Genomic DNA, 22,001 nt, shown 5'->3' with positions numbered 1-22,001 from the left:
GTGACTTTCATTACAGGGCTTTTCTTTCTTTCTTTTTAGAACTAGCTATTGCCCATCTGTAACATTTTAGCTGCACAGGCTAAGGACAGAGTTGGGAACTGTAAATATGTTCACATGCATGCAAGGGAATCTAGAAGTAAAATAGGGAATGTTAGAAAACACAAGCTGCTTTACACTTTCTTCATTATGATGAAGTAGCTACCAAAATGGCTTAAACAATCAGACAACTCCTGCATATTTTCAACTCCAGAATAAATAAACTATAAGTACCACTCAAAACTGTCACCAAAAATAAAGGATTTAAACATTCTACTTACAAGTATTAGAAATATGCCAACATGATATTTGCATTTCTAAATAAAGTTACCTAAGAGTACTAAATAAGATTAAGGGAATTCCCACCCAAGCTACACTAGGATAAAAGAGAAGGACTTGGGGTTACTGCTGGATGAAAAGCTGGACATGAGCCGGCAATGTGCGCTCGCAGCCCAGAAATCCAATCACATCCTGGGCTGCATCAAAAGCTGTGTGGCCAGCAGGTCCAGGGAGTCATTCTGGCCCTCTACTCCACTCTGGTGAGACCCCACCTCGAGTACTGCATCCAGCACCCACAGCACAGGAAAGACATGGACCTGTTGGAGCAAGTCCAGAGAAGGGCCACGAAGATGATCAGAGGCTGGAGCACCTCTCCTGTGAGGACAGGCTGAGAGAGTTGGGGTTGTTCAGCTTGGAGAAGAGAAGGCTCCAGGGAGACCTTATTGCAGCCTTCAATACTTAAAGGGGGCTTACAAGAAAGATGGAGAGAGACTTTTTACCAGACAAGGTGTAACAGTGTTAAACTGAAAGCCAGTAGGTTTAAATTAGATATAAGGAAGAATTTTTTTATGATGAGGGTGGGACATTGGGTCAGGCTGCCAAGAGAAGCTGTGGATGCCCCATCCCTGGAAGTGCTCAAGGTCAGGTTGGATGGGGCTTTGAGAGAAACCTGACCTAGTGAAAGATGTCCCTGCCCATGACAGGCAGGTTGGACCTAGATGATCTTTGAAGGTCTCTTCCAACCCAAACTATTCTATGATATTGATAAAAAAGGGACCACACAGTCAAGGAAAAAAATAGAATGACTGGATGCTGCAGTTATCTCTATACTAGGCATTTTTCAAGAAAATTCAGGGTTACAGTTTTGTTTAAAAAATATTGAAGGAGTTAAGAATGAACATGCAGGTCTGAATATCTGGACCCGCTTTCTTCAGTCCTATAGTGATCCATTGAAAGAACAAGTGAAAAAAATTAGGTTTTGAGAAGCAATTTAGCTTACAGTCCCAAGCACTGAAAAGCTTTAATCACCGTAGTTTCTGTATGTTATGACAATGCAGAGGAGAACGCTATTCAGATCCACTATACTTCCTTGATGTACGTGTAACTACGTTCAGCTGTTACAGAGAAATTTAGAGAAACCTGTCTGGATTTAGCACTCTGAGAAAAAACCCCACAACCAATCAAGAGAAGAGATACGTGATATGAATTGTAGGGACAAAGAAAATTTTTAAAGCACCTTGCATTTAGTGAATCAATTCAATAAACAAGCATTAAAACCAGGTGTCTGAGAAACGTTCCTGTGTATAAGAAGGTTTAGTTTTGTATGAATTACCTTTAAACTGTGTATAAAAATGGGCATGTGTTATGTAAGAAAACTATCTCAAATTATACTCATGATCAAATATTATCAGTTACTGAAAATCTATCTAAATGATTGCAAAATGTAATAGAAATCAAGTACTTCTAAGTAATTCTGTTTGGCAATGTGGAAGGAAGTTTTACCCAAATAAGAGAAGTCTGAACTCTTCCATGCCTGTTGAGCAAAAGGAGCTTAATATTTCACAGAGAATGCTTTCCTCCACCAGACTCTCTTCAGATTGGTTTAGATTTGTTCAAAACAGACAACACTTCAACCTCTGTAAACATAGTTACCCTGGATCGCACAACCAGCTGTATAGCTACCAGCAATAATTCACTTACACGCCTCTACTGTCAATAAAACATTTTGTGTACTCGAAAAGGATCCCATTTTCCTTTTGTGATGATTATTTCTTACTGGGTCATCTCAGGCTACTTTCATCTTACACTATTCAAATATCTCAGGGGGGTTTCTGGAGAAAAGCAGCATGGAAAATAAGAATTTAGTACAAGTCCTGTATGGAAGTATGACCCAAACAAGAGGAACTGCAAAACTTGCTAGTCAGAGTAAACATTTATATGTATGTACGTACATGTATAGTGCCAGAGGTACGACAAGAATAGATGGGTGTAAAATTAATTAGTTTAACTTCCTTTAGAGCACTGGAAAAAAAGCTGGTACTAAGGGAGCAGGCAAGATACTGCCTGAAGTCTTTCCACAATTTTTGAATTTCATCTGTTTATTTCACTAGCTTATGTTAGGTTAACATCATTAGTTTATCTTCCCATTTTCCCTCAGTTGTTAAACCAGGCTGCCAAATTATTATTGCTCTAACTTTTTTCCTGACAGGGATTTGCGAACAGCCTCAGGATTCCCATTTTAAGTATCAGAACTACTCCATCAATGCCTGTTTATAGCTAAAAATTAAGTTATGCATAAATACCACACCTTGAAATAATTTTAAGAAAAAAAGAGGTCATCCTTTGGAAGCACTTGACTTTTATTCCCTCAAAGCGATCTTGCACTGAAAGTTTCACTTCAAGATTCAGATCCAAAATAGGAGTTAGTTTTGCTATAAACTGCCACAAATTAAGTATTACAGAATAACTGCTGAGTAATAATTGTATTTGTACAGGCAACTATTTCCTTTTTCAAGCCTAACTGTATTCAGCGAAGTTTTCAGATACACGAGCATAACTTTCAGGAGACGATCGCCCACCGCTGTGCTCTGCTGCAGGCTCAGCGCACGCCGAAAGGCCTTGAAGTCAGAAGTAACAGGAGTGGTGGGAGCCCGTCACGCTGAGACATACCCCATCAGCCTCTCTCATCACCCACCATACATCTCTGTCATCTTCCATTTGGGTACGTTCACATCTCCTAGAACTGTCATCAGACAAAATGGATGCTCCAGCTCTCAAATCAACTGTACGTAAATACAACTTTTCCGTGGCAAGTTCTGAGGGCTGGTGGCTCTACCACCATGCTATTTGGGCAGACATAGCAACGGATGTATCAGCCCAGGGAAACAACCAAATTGTTGTTTGCAAATTATTTGTTCCTCAGGTAGATCCATTAGGTGATCCGGTCTTCAGTTGCTTGTAAAGGACTGTGACTGCAAACTAAGGTGACCAGTACTGGTGACTTCAACAAGTGGTCAAAGATGCTCTGCAGCCACATGTGGAGAATAGAGAGGATAATATCACAATGTGCTTTTTAACTCAAAATTCTAGCAGATTCTAACAGGTCTTTGTATGTTTAATTTTGGAGAAAGTTACTGTTTTCCTAATACTTTCTTTCAATAAAAGGGGTTGAGAGTGGATTGGGGAATGTCCAGAGAACAGAATTTCCCCAGCTCTATGAAGGGCTTCTGCTAACAGGACACACAGCTTCAGCAAGCAGCACTCACTCCATAGCTGGAAAATCATAATTACAATACCATCTTGTTTAAGGTATAAACAAGCTTAAGGCATGTTATTTTCAGGGTTATACTGCAGTAACATTAAGCACCTGAACAAATTGCCTCCAAATTAGTCAGGCACAGTAGCGTTGCCCTTGAGGGAACTTCAGCTGAATTTACCTGAGCAGAGGAAATTAAGCAATGGTCACCGCTGTTCCCGCCGTCTGTGTAGCATCAATTGACAAAATGTTTATTTCCCTCAAGTGTGCAGCATAACCTCAGAAAATTTGTACTTGGTCACCTTCCTGAATGCAGGAGACAAAAATACCCTTGTCTGATACCAGAGCATTACTGAAGGTGGATGGTTACTCCAGGTAGACAACCATAAGATAACCAGGCAGATAACATGTATGAGGACTTTGCAAGGCACTTTATGTGATGTGCTGATGGGGTGCCCCGGTCACCCCCAGAAGACATGGGCCACCCACAACAGTCACGCCACATGTGGTGCTTCTGCTCCAGGTGTCCCTGTGGTCCAAGGCACCACGCTGGCTATTGACCCTCACAAAGAGCCGTGTCCCATTTGCGAGCTTCAATTAATGGTACGCACAGGGTCTGCCAGCTTTTCTTGAGGCAAGCGTGTGCTCTAAAGCCAACACACCTTCAACATGCTTTTACTGTGGTAAAATTCCCTTAAGAGTTTTCAGCTCATATCCACCCAAACCAGAAATAGTATCTAAAAATGCTTTAGTTCACTGATTCTGCCACTTTTTCATAGCAAACCGTGAGTTCACGGAGCGCAGAAAAATACTGCACAGTCAGATAATTTCAGACTGTCATGCTAGGTGTCTAAACCACTTCTTCTGTAGCATGAACAAGCTGTGAGAAAGACCTCTCTTCTGCCTGGCAGTGCCGTCAAATGTTTTTGGTTAGCTCTGGGTTACACTGTTATGGTGTTATCCAGCTCTTAATATTTAGAAAAAAGCCCTTACACATACATAAAGTTTTTATTTTCAGTCTATTGTTTTGGTGTCAAGAAGTTAATTTAAGGTCCTTGAGACTTCTCCTTATTCCTATCCCAGTACTGGATCAAGTTCTGAATTCAATTATCACTTTGCCTATCTGTTAATTGCCATTCTTCTCTATCAATGTATTTACTACTATCAAGACATCACCAACTTTCAGACTTGCACTATAACTATTCACTTTTTAAACAAAGTAGTTGTAAACGAATAAAGGTGAAATTGGCCATTTTTAGCTGCAGACTCCTGCACTATTTTTCTCAGTCACAATTTTAAAACTAGTAGATTGTTAAATGGTGCATGCTTTGTTTAAGCTTGGTTATTACAGAAGTCAGCTTTCCTATCATTTTAAAATTAAATTTCAAAGTCCACTGTAATGATACACTCTCCTTTCCCAAACTCAGTCACCTACATACAGCCTTTTGTGTTTAAGCAGAAAATGAGGTTGGTTTTGTGACATGGCTTCCTGTGTACGTAACAGCAGCACATACTCTGGGTTTAGACCCTTGCAGACTTTATAAGTCTCACATGCCAACTCCCCATCAGTTGAACACAAACACTCCAAAAATGTTTTCAATACACCATGTTCTGTGATCACCACAACTAAATACGTTGATATCCACTTGATACGTGGAACTGGGTACTTCTTGCATACCCAGTTTATTTTTTTAAAGGTCTTCAACTTTGAAGCAAGTGATTAAAACGTGTATGCTGAAATACTGAGAAACTTCTAAAAAACTACAGGTAACAAAAAAACAACGCACACAAAGCTTATTGGAAAACAGAGGCAAACCACCAGTGTTTAGGCATGCCAGACGAGATGGACAGCACTGTACAAACTGCAGTTAATAGTAAGGGCTGTGTCCTGTGCTCTTCATTTTCTGATGTCACCTAGAACACGCCTTCACCAGACAGATCTTTTTGTAACAATCCAAACTTCCAGCACTCTCTCCTAACCAGCCTGATATCTGAAGCAGAAGAAATGCATAAACCACTAATTATCTGAGATTGTATTTGAACACCTTACAGAAATAAATAAATAAAAATATACACAGTATTGTGTTGTCCATCACTGACTTCACATTCAGTACTCATCTATTCCCCAGTTATCCTCCTGGTATTAGCTCAAAATTCACATTTCAAGTGACTTTACACTATTCACCTGCATATTCAAAACCACTTGTACAGCAAATACTGCTAGCAAATCTGCACAAAAGCATTTGGTTGCAATCAGCATACTTTCTGCATCGTTGCCCAGTGTGGTGTTTTGCAGACCAGTACAACACAAATTCATAGCTTGGATTATACAGATTTCTCTACAATTCAAAGGTTAATCACATTTAATGCTACATGTAACTTCTAGTAAGTTTTCAAAAGCTCCAAGCAAAAATGGATTTGCAGATTTCTTTTTTCTTTAACATGAGACTAATCTAATACACTGCAACAAACATTTTAGTGGATAATAAATTAAGTGTATGTGCCTGTAAACAATCAATTGAATTCACATAAAGTAGCAGATAAGACCTTGATAATGAAATTCATGGAAATATAGGAACATCATATAAACTATTTTTAGAATGATACCGTCAAATGAGGAACAATTCCACCTATCAATATGCCGTCAAGTACTAGCAAAAAAAAAAGGGGGGGGGGAGGGACTGGCAGCTAAAGAGAAAAGTATCACAATTCCCATTACGCTGTTCACAGTAACAAATCCGTATTACCTTATTTCGTGATTTCGTCAGATAGGAGGCTAAAGCATTCTGGAACTTAGCCACATTATTATTAACATTAAATACTACTTAGTGATACAAGAAAAGAAAACTGAACTGTAGTCAAACAAAAAAAAAAATTAGCCTTCCCTCAGCGTGTTTAAATTATTCTGAAACTGTTGGAAACCACAGGAAGGTGTTCAGAAAAACTTTGCTACACTCATCCTGAATCCCCTTCAGACTTCAGCAGGAGATATCCCTACAAATGAACCTCACATATTTATATAATTGTTTTTATTAATTTGTAAGAAGTTGGGAGGGTGGAATATGAAATATTAAACCTGTTATCCCACCAATGCAGATCTCTCCTTTTGCTCAAATGCAAGAGAGTCAGTTTGCATCACAAGGTTAACCAAATAAAACAACACAGCTTCTTGATTTTGTTGCACAAAAATTCCAAGAACAGCACAGATGCAAAAAGTCCTTGAGCTGTATTATTCCATATTACACTGTGATAATAGCCATAACTAAACAGCTAAAGATGAAGATTATCAACTACTTCCTTCTAACTTGACTTGCAAAGTTTTGGACAGCTAAGCACACTTCAAAGCTCCTAAAATAAGCTCATCTTTGTCTCTCTTGCTCTACCCTCTATTTACATTCCTCTCCTCTTCCCTGTATCTTATGCAAAAGGCTTCTACTTTTTAATCTCATAAAAAGCATAATTAAGTTCCACATGCAACTAAACCCCCCTAGCTGTTTACAAAATCATTCCAATCACGCCAAAAAGATAACACTGCTAAAAGTGTGAGCAATACCACAAATAAGACCAAGTCTAGACTACTTGAGAGAGAGGTTTTACATCTGGAATCCCAAACACTACAAGTTGGAGGCCCAACAGTAGCAAATTATTTTCTTCAATATACATTCAACAATTAAAAATATATCAAGGACATAAAGCTCTAAGTAGGTTGCCAAGGTATGCTCAGAATGGGATTTTATTTTTTTTAAATAAAACAATTCTGCAGTTAATAGTCATAAAGACAGCAGCATTAGATCAAATCTTAATATGAACATTTATTGATCATAAAACATGAAGATGAGCTGGAAGTTTTTAAAAAATATTTACTGAACAATTTTTGTTGATTTTTGTTTCATCTTGTAAAGAAGCATTAAATACAAAATTCAGCTGAAGTGCAGCTGATAAAATGCAGAGTTTATGTTCCAAATTGAGGAGGAAGGATGTGGGGTGAGCTGAAGGTGGGCAAAGGTTCCTCCACAGGACTCAAAAATTACTTTTATACACTAAAGAAAATAGGCTAAGCAAATACGCAACAGAAATATTCTTCTACCAAGAAGCAGAAGGATATCATAAATAAACACAAATTATGAACACTCTAAATGGGCTCTACAATCAGGGCTTAATTACAGAATATTTAACTGATTTACTCTATCTAGGTTTTTCTGTGCCTACACACACTCAATACTTGGAGAGTATCTTCTGCAGCAGATGAGCCAGAAAGTCACAGGTACCTTCCCGTGCCAACCAGTACTTCTTTACAGCCTTCTGAAACAACAGTATCTAAATAATCCAAATAAACTATGAAACATTTTGGGAAAGATGGAGATATATTTTTGCTACATATTTCATATTACTTAACCACAATGTACCAGAGAGAGCTCTAAAAACTGACTGCTTCCCATAAAACTGTGACGCTTGATTAATAGTAATTAACATAGCAGCAACTTCCTCTTCGTTCCTCAAAGCAAAGCAGCACCAAAACCCCCTTCATAACTATTTGTATAAAAATAACACTAGAATGATTTCAGTAAGTCAAGAGGCAGTTATTTACTTCAGGCATTGTAACAAAAAAGTTGAGCCATATTTTAGGATCATTTCGCTATTTATGTCCGGAGGGGATAAGGACTTCTGCTACACAGTGGACCATTTATGGATAAAAAGGATCTACTGCATAACACACATTTTGAAATCAGAACAGTGCAGTGGAAGATTTATGAGCCCAGGCAGATCTTTTATTTTAGTGGTCAAGTTCCAATATAAAGGTTGACATTTTCAATGTTCAATGTCAATGTTTTCAAAATCAATGTCTGTCCATACAGATGATTTTATTCCCCCCATCCTCCGTCAACAATACTACAGTGACACCAATGACTCGCTTATGTCTTAGATTTCTGCAGCGCTGGGGCAAGCAGGAATTAAAGGCCTGAGTGACAGCAGTGCTATACGCCTGGAGCAGTAGCTAGCACACCTACCCAACAGAATGCTGACAGAGAATGCTCCTCATCACCTGAAAGATTTTTTTTTTTTTTTTTTTTTTCAGAATTTCTGGAGTAACTTCCAGAACTTCAGCCATACTTGAGATAAAACATGTTCTTTAGGCGAGTATAATATTCTGCAGTAATGCCAACGTGCTTTTAGTAGCTCAGTACTACCCATCACATTGGAAGCGACTGACACTGCTCTATGGGAATTGGGTCCAAAACAACCTACTTCAGCTAGAAACTAAAGGGAAATTCATGGAGAATCACAGTGATCACAGACATTGTATTTCCCAGTCAATCACTGAAATGCATTTTGCTTGCTAAATAGCATATTGTTTGCTAAACTCCACTTCAGCAAGTCTTTGAATAAAACTATTATCTCCTCCTTAAACACTTTTTCCCCCCCTAAGAGATTAAATATTTTCTTCCCTTCCCTGGATCACTTATTGCTTTATTCCTTAAAATGCCTTTCAAGACAGCCAATTTTATTATGTTACCTGTGTGTCGTATGTATGCTGGAGAGGATAAAGGGATTGAAAATCAGTTACTGGTAAAGAAAGGGGTTTTTTACTTCCTTCACAAATTAGGTATTCAACTTCAAAGCTCAACAGACAAACATGTTTGAAAATATGTGGAGGTATGATTTCTCAGTTTAGAGCTTATTCTCCCACTTCACAGTACTTTATAGTTTAATATATTCTGTCCTTTTACAGATATTTGCTACGTAGAGGGATAACATGGACTATAGTTATGGGTTTTTCTTTAGTTCAGCGAATCCTGAGTATACCTGAGCCGCAGTAACTTTTGTAGACCAAACAAGAAAACCCATACTGTCTCTATAAAAATATTTGATTAGCAGGAAGATAGATTATAAATATCAGATGAAGACACTAAAAGGAAGTAAAAACTTCAACTATCAAACACCAGCCACTTTTATTTTAAACAGTTTGCTTTGCTCTTCCATTTCCTGAATTGCTCTCAAGAGCAGCTCCTTAGCAAGGGCACAGAATTCAGACATGCTCCCTAAAAAAAAAGTAAAAATTAACCATTCATTGAGGAAGGCTTAAGCATGCAACACAACAAAAATTTTGCTATGGACACAGCTAATAAATATCAAATGCATATGGCAAACATAATTTCCACCAGTTCAGTCTGAATTCTGTGGCCTCCAGACACGGATACGAAACAGGGCAAATACTCTGCTGCGGACGTAGAAAGCCCAGCCCATTGCTCACACACACCTCCTCCAGGTGATTTAACAACTATCACTCATGGTCAGACATGTGTCCAAATAACCACCATTAGCAATGACTGCACCCAGCCCCATTTCCATAGGATAAGCCTATTATAGTCTACACTGCATTATTCCATAAATTGGAAGAAAATGCTGGGTTTTAACATGTCTAGTTTTGTTGATTCTGTAATATAAATTGGACTTCAAAACTAGGTATTTAAAAAAAATCAACCCTATTTATTTCTGGAAGAAAAATGAGATCTTGGATTAAGCCAGGCATATTCACCTGTTAGGAGATAAGCTTTTGGTTAATGAGAAAGCGTTGAAAGAAATGCAGATTTTGGTACTGGTATCTTCTGGAGTTTATCCTCAATATACATCTTATTAACCTGGCAATGCCAACTAATTTTGCCAACTAGTTTTATCATCTAAAAGGCATGTAACACCTCTGAAGTTCCTGTGAGGTTTGCTCACTTTTCACCATCTGGGTTTCTAAACAAAAATAGAATTGAAATTAAGTAATTGCTTTAACTTGCATCATTTAAAGGGTGTGCATTTTGTTTGATACTCCATCTCACACACCTGTCTTATTAAATTCAAGGCTGCTGCAGAGATCCTAGGAACCACCACTGTGAAATAATGGAAAAGAAAGAAGTGATGTTTTGTCTAAAACAACAGTGTCAATGATCAGTTCAGAGAACAGCACCTGAAGCACATGATTATTAGCTTCTAAGTTGAATCATGTATTCTGTACTCTTCGCCTTCTCTGAGACTTGTGAGAGATGCTAATGAAACGGACATGTGCTACTGCTCTGCACATTACATACCTCAGCCTCAGGGCACAGAGATCACACTTCTCAGTGGGGGTGACATCCGTCTGTCTTCAGTTAAAAAAGGAAATTCTGGTTTGAGCAAAGCGTTATTTGAGAAAGAGAGTATAAAAAAGCTGAGTGAAACTTCTTGTTCGCTTGCTTTACTGAGAAAATGCCATCTTAACTTCTACTTGACCACACAAAACATTTAATTTTGGGTCTTATGATCTGAAGATGCTGGAGGCATAAGGAAAAAAAAAAAAACATAACTAATTTCAAGCCATACTCACTTTGTTTGATTATGAAGCCAGTCTCAAATAAAGAGGACTACATTTTCCGCTACATCACAGTTGAAAAATGTTGCAAACATTTCTACTACAGATCAAACTGACAACATGGCTACCCATGGCTGTGTGCATATAGGCACCAAAAACCGCCAAACCAATGCTAAAAAGTCCCTAAGTTATTTTGCCATTAAATCATCAGCTCCTGGAGCACGACATTCTGTGTACTGATACTCCAAACCACAGACAAGAGTACTAGAATTTGTTAAACTGAGATACATATCACTGGAATATGTCTCGACGCTTGTTCAAGATATATTGTATACAAGTTATACATTCCCCATGAAAAAATTCTTCCTATATACTTTATTTTCAGTTAAATTTTGTTTATTTCATCAGATCATTCTGATCCACAAAACCTAACTTAAAGCACAGGAAATCTGTCAGTGGGGGAAGATGAAAGTAGTTTGAATGCTCTACCTACAGGTGGGAAAATACAAGAAATGGCAAGAAATGTACCTACAACGGATGAACACAAAACAAAAAAGAAAAAAAGAAAGGAAGTGAAGTACAGACCAAATGCCTTGTATTCTATCTCAGTGATGTAAGAAGCTATCCAAGAACCAAATTTACCCAGACAGTAGTCAAAGCTGCTAGAAGGTAATCAATACAGTAAAAACTATGGAAAACATACTACCAACCATTTAGATTAAGCAGGTAATTTAAGCGGATATATCCAATGCTAAGATCATGACAAATATCACTTGGTAACTTTTTTTTTCCTTTTTATCTTTTTACTGTTCATGTATAAGAATTAATAAAAAAAAAGAAAAAAGGGAAATTCTAGGCCAAAATCTCTATTAAGAGGTAAACTCAAGAGTGAACATCTGCAAACTGGAAGAATGCTCATGATAAAGATGTAACTTCTCTCGAACCAGATACTATTTACATACCATACTTTGTTATTTGTATAAAAATAATCTGCAGGGATGCATTATCTGCTTCAAAGGTTATTAGGCATTTTACTGTCCATCACGTGGAGGACTCGTCTTCATGTTCTGAAATAAGAAGTTGACCAAGGTTGAGATTCTCAACCATTTGATGATCTCCTCAGACATTTTAAGCAACCATTATTATTCTTTACCTAGCAGCGAGTATTTAAAGAAAACTCAAAATAGTCAAATTAAGCCACAAAGTACACTGAAATCTAGGTTTAGTCAGACTAGGCTAGTTATTATTTAACGGAAATGAGCAGCTTCCTGTTGTTTAGGGCAAACAGCAAGCTACTTCCATTTCAAGCCTGAGCGTTTTGTGCTTCTGCAAAGATCTGCACCATAAGTTTTGTTTTGATAATATTCCACATGAAATTTGCTTCCAGGTTACATAAAAATAAGCATGTAAATGTACTAGAACATTTAATTCCTTCTTCCTGCTTCTAAGCATCTTCCAAGTTCACCAAGTTTTGTCTTCTAAATAAAGGTCTTGGACCTCCTTCCACTGCAAAACTCTTCCTCTCTGGACTTTTATTTTTTTCTACCAATTCCTGTTTAGAGTGTCAGCAAACTTTTGGGTGATCTATTTAACAGACAGCAGATGATTCCCACCTCTTAGAAAATAGACTTCTGGGATGGAGCAGTGAGGAACATCCAAACACCTTCTCCTAATGCTCGAGTAGCTGATTCCCTTGAGGATGTTTTTTCTCCTCCTCATTATAATTTTTTAAATGAGGAGAAGGTAAAAACGTATCACGTTCATGTAACATGGAATACATGGATCATGTCCTTCTTTGAGGTCTGCAAACAGGCAATGTTACATTTTTGCACTATTAATACATGGCAACGATATAAGGAACATGATGAGGAAGGGAGTGCATTCAGCCTGATTTCAAGTTGTAATAGCTCAGACTTGCACTGTCTCCAAAGTTTACTAAAATGCTCGTTAATCACTGCAAAGTAGGAATAATAATCAGAAACTTCTACCACAACGAAATAAACATTCCCACCAAAAGCCATTAAATGGAAGAGTTAATAAGCAATACACAGCGTTAGTGGTTTTTCCCATGCTTTTAAACAACATCCATCTAAATCTAACGTGCTTCCCACCTCGGGAACAGGAATGGTGTGGGGGATCAGGGCTCCATCTAGGCTTTACAGACAGGGCACAACCCTGTGCTGCCCCTGCCATACTGGCCTCAGCTCTGCCAGCGAAGAACCGTGACTCCGGATCCCACAGCAATGCCCACAAGTGATCAGGTTCCGACCAGCGACGCTTTTCAGACCCAACCTCTGGTCTGTGGCAACCGAAAGGCTAGTCTGCTGCAGCAAGGGCTGCAAGCGCTCGGCTCTGCTACCAGTGCTCTTTCAGAGCAGATTTCCTATTTAGAGCCGACAAGAGATAAGCAGCGCTGGCAGCAGCCAGCCCAGCCAGTGAGTGCGACCAGCAGCTTCTCGTCCACTCGGAGACTCTTCTCTCTGCTCGGAGGAGTTCTGGCCGGGCAGTTTGTAACGCGAGTAGTTTCACTGGCCTGTTACATGAAATTAATTGGCAAAGGAGCATAACCGAAGCCAGACACGTGCAGAGCCAAACACCATGCGGACAGTGTCTTGCTTTGCCAGTGCACGTGTGCGGTCAAGTGAGATTGAGAACGTGCACCTCTAGAGACACGCAGACCTCCAGCACGGACGGTCTGACCATTCAGGTTTCCAGCAAGGACAAGCCCACTCTGAACTGTCGTCTCTCCTATTTAATTAGCAGTATGCAAATAAGGCACAAACTAATTTGACTGGCAGCACTTTTGCTCGCAGTATTTTCAAAACCAAACTCGCCTATCTCTGGGAAGTTTTGTCTTTCACCAGCAGCGTTCAGCTGCCTAACCACACGTGTTGGGTGCCTCAAGAGCTACAGATTCGCTTTGAGCGTGCTCAAGCACACCCCGACGAGGGGGATGGCCCTCTCCCCCCGCCCCGGCGGAAAGCAGAAATACTTCTGGGGAAAGGAAAAAAAAAAAAAGGCAGAAAACTGCCCCGCCGCCCGGGAAGCGCGGCGGAGGGAGGGCAGGCAGTCGGGCGTCCCCGAGCGGAAGCCCACCGACAGCGTTCACCCAAATACTTTTCTTTTTGCGTGACGAAACTCTCGACGCGAGTGATTTCTGGGCAGTTTCCACCTGGAGAAGCCGCTCCCAGGTGCTGCCGGGGCGGGAGGCGGCGGAGACGCGCCCCGGCCCCGGCCCCTGTCCCGGCCCCGGCCCCGCGGGGGCTTCCCGAGTTCCTCCCAGGCCCCCGCACTTCGCCCCCCCCTACTGAAACCCGAGTAACTCCGTGGCGGCGCTGGGAGCCCAGCTCTGCTTCCCCTCGCCGCCCCGCCACCTGCAGCCGCCGGGCCCCCCTCACGGCCGCTCCCCTCAGCGGGGAGACCGCCAGGGCCCGGCCTGCCCTGCCGCTGAGGCGCCGCCGGGCGCGGGCCCTCCCGAACCGCGGCGGGGCTGCTGCCCTCGCCCGCTCCTTCCGCGGCGGGGAGAAGGTTAGAAGGGCCTGCCGGGCGGCGGCGGGAGCGGGACCCCCGCGGCGAGGAGCCGGCGGCACTTACTGTGTACGCGCGGGGCGGGGGCGGCGGCGCCTCCTCGGGGCTGGCGGCGGGAGCGGCGGGAGCGGCGCGGACGAGGCGGTGCGGGCGCGGCGGAGGCAACCCCGGCTCCCCCCGGGCCGCGGGGCGGGGCGCGGCGACGGCGGGCGGGAGAGGGGCGGCTCTGCCCGCCACCGCTCGCGCCGGGGCGGGAAGGCCGGGCAACCCTCGCCCGCCGTTAGTCCCGCACCGGCAGCTGGCGGGCGGCCGCGCGGTCAGTGTCCGCCCGCTCGGAGAGCGAACACCAGGTGGAGAAGGGGGGGGTTAAACACGCACAGCCCCGGTGCGGGAAGCTGGGGTCCTGCTCTTCTTTGCGTCTTTTCCGGCTGTGCTACCGACGGAGGAGTTACAGTTATTGCGAGGGTAAGCCCCCAAACCCCCTCTTCTTTCGTTCTACCGAGATGTATATGAAGTATTTTTTTTGTTATTATTATTTTTAATTTTGGCAGCACCTTGCTGCCTAGAGTAGAACTAGAGCATCGGTCTGTCTCTTCCCGGGGTGGGAAAACTGCAGAGGTGGAGTTCCCCGGGGCCTTCGCGGGCTGTAAAGTTTAAACGAAACAGGCAAAGGCTTAAAAAAGTTGGTTGTGGAAGAAATGACAGAAAGCACCATCACCACCACAGCCCCATTACACTGAGAAATTACTTAGAACTGATTACAACTGATAGTTATGCATTGAATTAAAAACAAACAAAAAACCTCACAACCCACTCCCCCAAACTCCCCAAAGCCCCCAAACAAAACCAGAAAACGACATCCCCCCCCAAAAAAAAACCTACCAAAACCACCCAAAAGAACACAAACCAACCCCAAAAACAACACACACACACACAAACCAACCCCAAAAACAACACACACACACACAAACCAACCCCAAAAACAACACACACACACACACACACAACCCCCCCAAACATAAAAAAGCTAATACAAGGAAAGACTAAAGCATGAAAAGCTAAGGCATTACAAAAGAAAAAAAAAAGACGGGAAAGGAGAAAGATCAAAATCATGCATATTTTAGAGCTAGAAATGGGGAGGAATAAGAAACACCAAGAAACTTCGTAAATCGATATCTTTATTTTATAGAAAGTAGTTTGATCAGTGTGCTGACCCTGCCATTAGAGGTGGTTTTGCTATTTTTAGTAAAAATAAACATCTGAAAAAATTACCTTGGAGAACATACTGTCTCCAAGCTTATTTCCTTTTAATCACTGTTGCTTTTTTCATACCTATTGCAACTAAACTAACACGGGGAGCTCTTAAGAGGAAGGGAGTGGTACCTAATGCACGACCTCTCAACAGTTTATTTCCTGTAACTGGTAGCAAGGTTCCTAAAATGCAGTAAAACATGTGTAAGCTCACCTTGTGCCACAGCAGCATGGTACAAAATCTGACATCTACTCCACTCTCCATCCTTCTCCACCAACATCCTGCAATATCAGCTGTCAGCTGAGAATTTTCTGGTTAAAAGTCACAGAGCAGGCCAGTTTAAGTACCCAGATGGCCAGAGTTTTAACTCTCACAAGTTACTAAAGTAATAGCAAAAAACTTGGATCACGGATCTGTTTGAGGTAACTGAATCAATGAGCAACACAAGAATGACACACTCCGATTGCATTATGTATTGCTACATAGACAAACACAAGTCACAGCTGCTAGTCTATGATATTTAAAAGGGACATTGTCAACTACAAGCTAAGTAGTTTTGTCTGGACATGGAGTTATCATTGATTAGGCACCCGTAAATGCAAATTTTAAGTTCAATTTGTGCAGATGGCTACTTCAAGCCCAAAACCCTGTGTAGCCGCTATTACCCTTCTGTTTGAGTTAACTTGCACAGCAACAGGGAGAAAACATTAATTGCTGAAGGACAAAAGTCGGTGGAAGTTGTTAAAGGCAACAGATGCAAAAGTTTTGAGTTCAGTTTTTCCCCAATGACTAAATTTTAAGTTGAGAGTGTCCCTTTAAAAGTTTCAGATACAACAGAAGTGAACTCATTCTGATTCCACCATTACAACAAGCTACTGATAATTTGACTTACAATAATTGTTAAACATCAATGAACATTATACAAGCAAACAACTGATTTGTAAGTGAAGTAGCAGCAACATGGAATTCTAGAAGGTTGAGTTTCTGCAGGATTTATTGGAAAGATTATGAAGGTGTGGCAAATACACTGTGATTTTACATAATTTAGTTTTGAGAGTAGCTTATGATAACTATAAACATTATTGAAAATGCCTGCTCACAGTCAGTACTTTTCTGGTATAAGCATAAGTTTGCCAGGATTATTCATAGTGCAGCTCTACTCAGAAAAATGACAATGTTGTATGTCTTGGCAAATTACATACAAAATCTGCTCCGTTTGCAGATGGTAAGACAGCTTTTTTGTGATTGCCAGTACAATAAACTGATCTTGAAATATTAAAACTAATGAGATACAAATATTTAAGGACAAAACACCAACGACATCATTACATAATCTTGCAATGATTTTTGCACATTTTCCTTTTCTGAATGTAACTTGGTTAGTTCAGTGGGCACATAAAACTAATGCATGTATATAAGCAGCTACACAAAGTCAGGGTTTCAGTTGATTCTCAAGGAGTGTGCTACTGTTAACTCCACTGTTTTCCTTCTTTCATAAGAACAAGGAATATTAGAAACTCAGTCACTGAGTCACTGACATACACATTGGGCAAGTCTGTTTTGTAAGGTGGTGTCACTTTCAGTCAGTCACTTTTCTGGTCCATCACTGTACTTAAACTGTTTTGATATCAATTTTGATTTCAGTCTTTAAGTGTTGTGGAAGAACAATTACAATTGAATCACTGAACAGCTGTACCAGTTTGAAATGCTGTCACATGTTTCTTCATGGCAAAATATTCACATTCTTTTTATTGCACAATTTGAATATTCAGGTTCTGTGCATAAAAACCTTCATAGTGTTTGCACTGCAACTTGCGAAACATACAGTTAAAATGACCTTAATACATTTTACAAAATCTTTTTAAACAATTTTATATTCTTAAGATAAAAGCATCCTGAGAATGTTACAAAGTTCGTTTTACGAGCCCTTCATTTCTGCTATGCTTTATTTATCCCCATAGTTCCTAATTTAACAAGTTTATTTTACAGTTAGTATCTTGGTGCTATATTTCACAAAATATCTTTTAGCAAAAAGTACACCATTGGCATTCAAGTAATCCAGCCTCACATCTAATTTACAAATTAAACCTCTGTCAAGCTCTCAAGTCAGGAAAAGTAAATGAAAATACTTACAGAACCAGTTTTTAGCTGACTAAAAAAAAGCAAATGTAAAGGCTTTGTGCATTAATAATTTGGTCAAACACTTAAGTTATGCTGTTTAATATTTTGGCAAAAAAAATAATAATCCATCTATCCTTCTCAAATTTTTTTTTTTTTTCATTTTACACCAGATGTAAACATACTGTACCAAGACTGACAGTGTTAAAGTACTTTGCTGTTGAACTTTTTTCCTTTTTTAAAGTACTTAGGAAAAGACGACAAACAAGAACGTAAGTGCTAAGAATGATCTGAGTGTCTTTGGGCTAAATAAAAGTCTTACTGGAAAAAATGTAAAAATAAATTAGTTTTTTTTCCTCTACAGACATGTAAATAAATACTCTTTGAAGAAATTCTAGTGCCATAACCTAAAGCAGTATCTTCCTGTATCTTTTTGACCAAGACTAAAGCTTCACACATAATCTTGACTATGTTACTAGGAAGATATCCATTAATATTTACATATTTTTGTAAAGGGAGTGTTCAGGGTTAAAAATATATTTCTTTTCAAAAGGTAAGCCTGCCATCCTGATGGCAGGGATTCAAGCTATAGAACAGAAGACAAGTTACAGAGCATCCTTCAGTCTCTTATACCCTAGATCAGAGGAAGAAGATCAGGCAAGTTAGAGAGGTAAACAGCCTGGATTCCAGGAATGGAGACCGAGAGTGGCTCATTACATGAATGCCTGCATGGCCAGGAGTACCTACTCATACAGGCTTTGTTTCTCTTCTACATATAGGTATAAATTTTTATTGTCAGCTGACTAAAGAAGTTGAGAAGAGAGACAGTTATGGTTGCCACAGTGAAAGAGTAACTTTATCTAAGGTTTCCATCTGGACAGACCTGCTTTTACAAGGCGGCCAGTGGCTGAATATAAGCAGAGTCCATGCCCAGATGGAACACTCCAGGTAGGAGTGTAACTACCTCAAAAGGAAGAGTAAACCTCTTCAGCAACATCTTAATAATATTGTAAGTATATAACTGGGAGTCACATATAGCTTTTATTTTAGGCAATGATCAAAATCTGAAGGACCTTCTTAATCTTTAAGGCATCAGTGCATCAGGGACTAAAAGCTCCAGGTAATAAATATAGGGAAAAAAATGAAACAAAAAGCATCTTTGTGGCACAAGCTATTATTGTGTATCTGCTTTGTTGGCTAGTTCCAGGAGAAATCTTTTCAGGGATGGCAGAAGGGGAATGTTATACACTGTTCTGAGAAAAATACTAGATCATAAATTTCACATCATTTTTTAACACATCATTTAAAGGGCTGAATCTATCGGGTAAGATTCTCATCTTTACTGTTCCATCAGCACCACAAGAGAAGATGTGATTTGCTGGTCCTGTCTCAATTTGCATGACTCCCGTCCCAATATTTCTGAAGAGAGACTGTCGAGCATGCTCATTGATGAAAGTGTGAAGAAGATTAAATGTAGACAGACTCCATATCTGAAAAAGCATCAAAACGTCAGTGTCTTATAAAGATAATTATCATGATCTTGAAATCCACTGGTAATGAGTCATGGCAAAATCGGACTACATTTTGCATTCATTTTTCTGACACTAACTATAAAAGAAGAGACATGTAGCAATCTGTAATGACACAGTTATAGAATATTAATTTTCTATAATAAGGACTATATAAGGGGACTAAGGTAAGATTACTAAAAGGAGGACTGCAAGGTAAGACTGACATTTCATAATTAAATTAGTAAATGTGAAAGTCAGGGTTGAGAACAAACGTACAACATGTAACGTATCTGATTATTCCACACCTATGCAAGATTCTTTTTGAATTTAGACATCATCACCATCTTCATCTCTGTTCTCCCTCCCCCTCATTAATACCTTTATGTTGCCTTCAGCAGATCCTGTGACAAAATACTCTTCTGTAGGATCAACAGCAATTGCTTTGACTGGAGAATCATGACTCTGGAGTAACTGTTGCTGCTGTTTTTGGCGAAGATCAATTATGCATGTAAAGCCTTTTCTGCCTCCAGATATTAACAGCTGATGTTTTGGAGCATATGCTAGCACAGTTGCTCCGCTGTCGTGACAGATAAAAGCTGAAAGCCCAAGCAAAATAATTTAAATAAACATACAGTACTAACTTCAATTTCATGATACTATCTTTAATTTTCCATCAACCTGTAATGGTTCAAGATGCTAGCAACAGTGACTTTGATGCTGCAATCCAATTGACCATAAGTCCATTTGTTGCAGTACCATACGTATGTAAGCCCAGGTTCACATCAGACATCCTGAAGTTGCAGTATACTCAAATTAAGCAGTTACTATCTGTATGAAAAAAAAAAAATTATATCCTTCTTTCTGTCCCTGGGTAACCACGAACTATTAGGCCCTTACCAGAAACAGATTCCATTCAAACTCTCTGATGCTTGCTATTTTAAGGCATAAGTTTCCCATAAGAAATGTCCAAATTACTTGCCCAAATATCTTGTAAGTCTCCACTGGTTATTTTACTTTTAATTTGCTGCTTTTCACTTTTGTTTGGATATGTCTACTCCCCAAAATGAGTGGAGGAAGTGAATGAAGGCTACAATTATCAGAAGCTAGCTCAGTATGTTTGAGAACAGACACTATGTATCCTAACATGCAGTCTGTATTATATTGTACTTGTGGTTCAAAGGGTTCTCTAAATTTATGTTTAGAAATTCCACGTCTCACACATACACTTAAGCATTCACCGCACTTCAATTATAAGGAGTTCACAACTCCTCTCTCAAAGCCTAATTCTGTATTTCAGACATTGAAATGTATTTCTTTTCTACCACAACAAAATATTAGTAATAAAATTAATAAAACCCTGGCTAAATATTTATTATATCTCAAAAAAGTACTTATAGGAATAATTATTCTAGAGCATTTTTGCAATTCAGTATGTAAATATCAATACACACACAGAGAGAAAGCAATTAAAACATCCTACAGTATCTGGCATAATACATGGAATAAAGATGTCACAGAACTGGACAATCTTTGAAAGCAAAAATGCACTACTTTACAAATATAGCAGTAAGTTCAGCTTTTAGTTCAACTCTGAAAATTACTGTATAATTATGAGATCTTATTTGTACATCTGCATGTTCAGTATATTCATAAAAAATCAATTAGTATTTTCTAGAAATTTTGGTGTGTTTAATCAAATACATACCTTCAGAGAAATATTTTATAATCATGGTTTCTCCGAGGACAGCATTTTCATGGATGCAATTAAATACTTTCACATGCTTTCATAAAAAGCATGTCCTCTCATATTCTCCAAATAGATAATGTACATGTAAGTACCCAACACTATCTCTGTAGTACCATTATTTGGCCTAACACTTAAACGATACATTTTGAGTGGACCCTCTCTGATTTATGAGTACAGGCACAGCCATAGGAACCTTGAATTGAAGGGGTGTGGATGGATATCATGCATATCTCATAACTGTGCTAAAAACTGTAGTTTTGACAGTATTATAGCTATTGTCTTCTCAACATGCTAGTCACTACAAGCAGGAGTTGCTCAGAATCTTTTAAAAAGTAACAGAAATTACACACGTCTGGCTGTTAGGAGTTGCACTTGTGGTGCAAAGATATAAGGCATGCAAAGGAAGGTGCTCTGCTCTGGTGAGATTCCACCTGGAGTATTGCATCCAGCTCTGGAGTCCTCAGCACAAGAAGGACATGGACCTGTTATGCTGTGAGGACAGGCTGAGTGAGTTGGGGTTGTTCAGCCTGGAGAAGAGAAGGCTCCGAGGAGACCTTATAGCAGCTTTCCAGTACCTAAAGGGGGGCTACAGGAAGGATGGGGAGGGGCTCTATCAGGGAGTGCAACGATAGGACACGGGGTAATGGCCTAAACTGGAAGTGGGTAGATTTAGATTGGATATTAGGAAGAAATTCTTTACTGTGAGGGTGGTGAGGCACTGGAACAGGTTGCCCAGGGAAGCTGTGGATGCCCCATCCCTGGAAGTGTTCAACGCCAGGCTGGATGGGGCTTGGAGCAGCCTGGTCTAGTGGGAGGTGTCCCTGCCCAGGGCAGGGGGGTTGCAACTAGGTGATCTTTAAGGTCCCTTCCAACCCGAACCATTCTGCAATTCTATGTCCATGAAACCAATCATTTATATATAGCACTAAATCATC

General features: G+C 40.0%; 2 protein-coding genes across 7 annotated transcripts in view; both read right to left on the bottom strand.

The window, feature by feature from the left end:
* The window catches only part of TNFAIP8 (TNF alpha induced protein 8), a 64,841-nt gene extending 50,232 nt beyond the window's left edge, over positions 1-14,609 (bottom strand). Inside the window, exon 1 of the mRNA XM_054185946.1 lies at positions 14,505-14,609. Coding sequence (XP_054041921.1) covers position 14,505 — 1 coding nt within the window. The 5' untranslated portion in view covers positions 14,506-14,609. The remainder of the gene's footprint in view (positions 1-14,504) is intronic.
* Positions 14,610-16,140: 1,531 nt separating this feature from the next.
* DMXL1 (Dmx like 1) overlaps positions 16,141-22,001 on the bottom strand; it is an 84,643-nt gene continuing 78,782 nt past the window's right edge. For 5 of the 6 annotated variants that reach the window (XM_054186658.1, XM_054186661.1, XM_054186659.1 and 2 more), the window contains 2 exons: positions 19,698-19,915; positions 16,141-19,298 (listed from right to left, as the gene is read on the bottom strand). In XM_054186658.1, coding sequence (XP_054042633.1) covers positions 19,074-19,298; positions 19,698-19,915 — 443 coding nt within the window. In that variant the 3' untranslated portion in view covers positions 16,141-19,073. Of the gene's footprint in view, positions 19,299-19,697; positions 19,916-19,960; positions 20,148-22,001 lie in introns of those variants that run through there. The other variant, XM_054186662.1, reaches the window with a different exon arrangement.

This window comes from Rissa tridactyla, chromosome Z (assembly GCF_028500815.1).
Source record: "Rissa tridactyla isolate bRisTri1 chromosome Z, bRisTri1.patW.cur.20221130, whole genome shotgun sequence".
Classification (NCBI taxonomy): domain Eukaryota; kingdom Metazoa; phylum Chordata; class Aves; order Charadriiformes; family Laridae; genus Rissa; species Rissa tridactyla.
This window is presented reverse-complemented; position numbering and strand designations above follow the sequence as displayed.